Source organism: Plecotus auritus (genome assembly GCF_963455305.1).
Source record: "Plecotus auritus genome assembly, chromosome: 4".
Taxonomy (NCBI): domain Eukaryota; kingdom Metazoa; phylum Chordata; class Mammalia; order Chiroptera; family Vespertilionidae; genus Plecotus; species Plecotus auritus.
In genome coordinates, this window is record NC_137775.1 from 80,070,626 (window position 1) to 80,076,625 (window position 6,000).

General features: G+C 32.6%; 1 protein-coding gene across 1 annotated transcript in view; it reads right to left on the minus strand.

Moving 5' to 3' along the window:
* The window catches only part of GFRAL (GDNF family receptor alpha like), a gene marked incomplete at its 3' end in the record, with an annotated part of 56,948 nt that extends 51,232 nt beyond the window's left edge, over positions 1-5,716 (minus strand). The window contains exons 1-2 of the mRNA XM_080665109.1: positions 5,629-5,716; positions 1,476-1,610 (exon numbers count right to left, since the gene is read on the minus strand). Coding sequence (XP_080521235.1) covers positions 1,476-1,610; positions 5,629-5,650 — 157 coding nt within the window. The 5' untranslated portion in view covers positions 5,651-5,716. The remainder of the gene's footprint in view (positions 1-1,475; positions 1,611-5,628) is intronic.
* Between the last annotated feature and the right edge of the window lie 284 nt (positions 5,717-6,000).

The following is a 6,000-nucleotide window of genomic DNA, read 5'->3' on the forward strand; positions in this document are numbered from 1 at the left end:
TGAAAACCTTTTCCTAAGCAGTAATAAGAATGTTTGGATTAGAGAGCTATATCTTTCTTTGGAGTATGAACAGCCCATGACCTCCCTTCAAGTGCAGGAAATCTCTCTCCCTTCTGCTGCACACTGTGGAATTCCTACAGCTCTGCTGTTGGGAACCGAACACTTTGACATTGTCAGAACTACAGGTTGCTGCCTCTTAACCCAACACACTCCACCTGACATCTTTTGGGAGGTAGAAGAAGCAGGTAGAAGGCAAGAGTTATGAGCTGTACAGAATTTACTCTTTCTGAAATGGATGGAGAAATACTGGTAAAGTGATTCAGGGAGAATATATACTGAGTGGCCAGATTATCATGATCTCTGAACACATAAAAATCTGGCCACTCACTGTATATCCTATATAATAAAAGGATAATATGGAAATTGTCCCCTCGACCAGGAGTTTGACCAGCAGGCAGGCCGGCCAAACACCCATGTCCCCTCCCCCTGGCCAGGCTGGCTGAACCCCACCCATGCATGAATTCATGCACCGGGCCTCCCTCTAAAATACACACACACACACACACACACACTGAGTGGCCAGATTATTATGCATTCAGAGATAATAATAATCTGGCCACTCAGTGTATTTTTATTTTCCCTTTTGGATTTCTTTTATTGAATATTCCAGAAAGCTGATCAGGTTTTATTGTATTACATATTCACTATACAGAATGATACAATTATCATTATGTTAGAATATGATATTTTGAAAAGTTTTGTCATAATACTATTAGGGCAATGTCCTACTACATAACCAGATTATCTAAAAATTGAGTCTTCCTATAATGTCTCACTCAATATTTATTCAGCTACTTGCTATATTTAGAACGTTCTTTTTTTTTTTGCTTTTGTTTTAAATAAGTAACAGTGATCCTCTGATCTTTACATTATCTATCCTTTGGGCCTCTCCTCAAATGTTTGGAATGTAGAACAAGTTATAAATAATAATATATTTCAACATGCTATTGATACAGTTGGAATGCAAAATAGTGTATATGTTGTGAGAATATAGAATGCATGTTACACACTTACAAATAAATAATAATGCCTTTGATCTTCACAAACATCATTATTTCCCTATTTTGTCATTGATATATTAACATGTAAGCAGAAGAAATTTGATTTGAAAATTTGTTATGCTTCTGAGAAGCATACATATAATTGTGACATTACACATAATGAGATAAGTAAAATTGCATAATGCTGCCCCTGATGCCAATACATTTAGGACCCTTGAGTAATTTAAGAATATCATTTTATAATTATAATTCACTAATAAGCAATTGTATGCAAATCACTTGAATACCACATTTGAGTAAAGTATTTAGAGCAAAACTACCTTAGTTCACCAGATAGTGAAAGAAAATATCAAATCCTAATCTTATCTCAGTAAAAGAAAATCATTTGAATGTATTTCAAACAATTTGTTTTACCTGAAACACTGCAGGCATCTTCCATTATTCTCCAGACATGTTTACATCCATTCACATCACTTAGGCATTGGTCTCTCAAATATGTGCAGTCAATGGTTTGGGAAGTGGATTCATTTTCTGAGCACAGCCCCATAGCTTGAATGACAACAATCACAGGACCAAAAAAACCAAGTTTGAGATATTACAGTATGGCACTTATTTACCTCAGATCTAAGTCATTAATGATAAAGAGCATAATTATGGAAAATAAAATGTAATTAGACCATTCAAGATTGGAATGGATTTTTACCTCCCCTCTAGCTTTAGGTCTATATTTCTCCTATATAAGATTCTTCAATGAATAATCTGCATTTGCTCTCTCTTTCTTACTGCCTATTTATTTCTCAACTTACAATGTATTGTTATGACTATTACTCCATTGACACTGGTATTTAAAATGTCCTAATCATTTTATAACATCAAATTTTAATAGTTTTAAGTCTTCATCTTGTCTACTTTTACCATTGGGCATTTTGCTGTCATTTTGTTCTTAAAACTCTCCCTTCTCTTCTAGTTCTCTTGATACTTATTCATTTGACATTTTTTTGACCACTCAGAATCCTTCCCAGGATCCTCTTACTCTTCTGTTAATGCATAGTTTTAGTTTAGGTTCTTTCCTCACACTTTTTCCATTCTGATTTTACACATTCTCTGTGGATAATTCCATGTACTCTCATCATTTTAACTAACATCTCCAGACTGGATTCTCAAATGTATAACTAAATCCCATCATTTTCTAGAATTCCAGTTATAGATGCTGTTAACCCCACCTAATGTTCCAAACACACCTCCAGACTATAATATATTTAATATTGACCTCATAGTTACACTCCCTGATGGACTACCCTACTTCATCAGTAATTCCATCATTCACATAGGCACCCAACTAGAAGCCTTGAATTTGTCCTGGATTCCTTTTCTATCCTGAACTTCACTCTCCCATATACACTCATGCATAATTCATTGACTGTCATTTAGAATATTTGACCAGTTCATTAATCAGTCTGACTCCAGTTTCATCTATTCAGATAGATTCTTTACATGCCCTAAATTACCTAAGGCAATATTCTAGTACTGTCATTTCACTGCTTTATCCTTTGAATAGTCCCTCATAGCATGACTTATGTTCTTTATCTTTATGGTTTCCCAAATGCTCCATGCTGTCTTGTACCTCTGAGCACTTGCTGTATAGTCACCAGTAGGCACTCATTTTCTTTTTCTTCTGGAATAACTTTTTTTGTCCTTTAAGGCTCAACATAATAATTATCTATTTTATAGAAACTGTCCCTTAATTCAATACCCCCTTTTCCTACATCCAAATTGAATTTAATAGCCTTCATTTGTTTCACTACAATTTTGGGAATTCCTCATCTACAGCATTTATTACTCTGTAATAAAAGTGTGTATTTTTGTGCTTATCTCCACAATTGGATTTTAGGGTTTTATTGGCATTAGAGGTAATTCATAATTGTATCCTCCTCATCAAACACAATCATGTGTTATAGATATCTAATAAATGAGTGTTAACTTACACCAACTCGAATAGCTGTTTATAGATGAGTGACATATAAAAAACATAATATTCTATTACAATAATACCTTTCAGATATTTACAAGTTATTTTGAATAGAAGAGTAAAGGTTCCAGCAAGTTTTCTAAAAATATCAAGAAAGGAGCAATGTTAATTTAGCATATTGTACAAATTACTCAAATTGATTCTGTAAGCATGCAAACTAAGGCTTGCTTAATCAATCCATAGAAAAATATGAAAATTACAAATGAATTACAGAGATAGAATATTAATAGAATCAAGAGACATTTAGCTATATTTTAACCAGAGCCAAATTATTTGAATTTTTAAAAAGGTGATGTTAATTATTAATCATCTGTGACAATATAAAATCATAGGCTTAAATATTTTATTTATCTTACATCTTTTCCAATCTCTTCTCATACGGAGAATCCAAGACAACTGATTAGATCATATGTACTGTCTGGGTCACCACATTTGAAGGTTAGGGCCATGGGTGTGGTTTGGTCACATTTTTTTTTTAATTGAGAACTGGAGCAAAAATTAACATAACAGTTTTCAGTTTTGTTTGTTTGTTGTTTATGTGTTCATGGAAAACCTCATCTAGCCAAGCTCCAGTCCTAGGTTAGCAAACTTAGAGAAAGATAAAGTGAGCTCCTTGGGTTCTGGCCCAAGGTTACTTGTTTAAATCCAGTTTGCTGAACACCAGGAAGTAGGGATTTTATGTCAGAAATTCTTATTTGCCATTAATCATTATATCTTATAATTATCTCCCTCAACCAACTTATAGGTGATGGTCTCCTGGATATATCATTGAAACCTCACCACTATCTCAATGCAATAATCATTAATGAATTCTACTTATTGTCTTTCCATAATCCCTTTCATTTTCTTTCACATTTAAATATTTAGGTTGAACAATTCACTGATGGTTTATTTTACATGCTTTTTCATACCTTCCACTCAGATGAAACACAGAATCAACTAGAAAAACCATCTCAATGATTTGGCCCACACAACTCCAAAGTTCTTCAACTTTCCAAAATCTTATGCATTCCTAACTGGGATTTGTGACTGTGTATTTAACCCAGGAGTTTTCAAGGGTTCTCTTGAAGTGTTCAGTGAAAAACAAGTTCTATTTTAAAATTAATATGATGAAGAATGTTACACATTATATTTACCTTCTTAAAGATGTAAAAGGCTCACTAGGATATTAAATACTCTTTTAATAATTCACTATGTCCCACATTTCTTTGGACTTTCCCACAAGACCTATTTAGATAATATTAAACAAGCATTTTGAAGAATGAACTGTGGTAAATACTGGTTAAGACTATCAAATAGTACTATTTTAACCCTGTGAGTATTGGAAATTATTTCTCTCCTTCATGCAACCTCCTGTCAAGGTTATCTAGAAGTAAAAGTTGAAAACAGGAGGCCACCATTGTCTTTTCAAAGGGGGCCATAATGAGGTTGTAATATGTTTAGTGTTTTGTTATATGGCTACCTGATCTACCAAAGTTAAACTCTCCTAGATTCTCTTTACAATAAAGAATAGAAATAAGAAATTACTATTGTTAGAAATAAATACAAGAAGCAAATTTTTGGAACACTGAAAACTATTACTTAAACCTAAGAAAAACTAAAAACATGTTAAAAATGCTTTCCCTTCTTGCCTTAATTTCTTTGACTTGGTTTATTTTAACTATCCTTTTGTGCTTAACATAATTTGAAATAGACTTTTCTGTTTTCTTTCCCACAAATATGTCTTTATTTATCAAAATTTATTAGTGTAGCATAAGCTGAAAATATACTGGCTTTGGTATAATGAGTGGATTATTAATATTCAGCTATCATCATAAATATCCCTTTTATTCTAAATTCATTTTATATATTCTACTAAATGCTGAAGAAAATATAACTTCTCCAATAACACATATGTCAAATAGAGCTCATGAATTCTACTTTAAGTAGAATTATTTTCTCACCAACATCTTACAATAGATCTACACTACCCAATATAAGAGAGATATATCCATACTTTATCTCTAGGTCACAGAAACTGACTGAAAGATTAAGCATTTGCTTTGGTGTTATTTTATTCTGTAAGTGACTCCTACCTTTTAAATATAAACACCTTAAAAGGAGGAGAACTGTATGGTTTAAATTATTTCATTTTTATTTAATTTTAAAGAAAAATAGATAATAATTTGAATTTTGTCATCTTATAACCTGTAAATAGATACTGGAAGGTTTTATTTCTAAAAGGTTCTAGTATATATATGAGTTCCATAAGTCCTAATAAATAACTCAAAGTAACTGGATTATCATATACACTAAAACAGAAGCAACCCAAGTAATTAATGCAATTCTCATATTATGTATCTTCTGTAATTATAAATGAGCAAAAGTAAGTAAATTTTTGTAAAAGTCAAAAACCATGCTAAAATAAAAAATTATAAGTTATACTTCATATTATAAGCCCCTATTAGCTTAATCAAGAGTTAAGTTACATAGGAAAGCATTCAGTGCCCAAAGAATTGGTGTTATGAATTCAGATAAACCAGAGCATAATTCACTTACCCAGGAAAATGAAGACTATCATGCTAGACGACTTGGGCTGTTCACCTTGGAGAAAGGCAGATGTACTTTCTCCAACCACCTTCTTCACAGCAACTGTCCAGAATAAGCCTTCAGCCCCTGCTCTTGCTTCCTAAAAGCATTACAGATTCAGACAAATCATCTACCTAGGTCACCATTTCCTCACCGATCTTTTCTGAGCTGTGAACTTTCCTTATTATGTCCAAATTCAATTATTTTGTTTTGAGTGTACTGACCTCAGATATTATTCTTCCAAGAAAGCCCACAAGCCAGATACTAAGAAATGATACATACCCTTCACATTCATGGAAAATTGTTTTTTTCCTACAACTAGAATATGGAATTGTGTAAAAG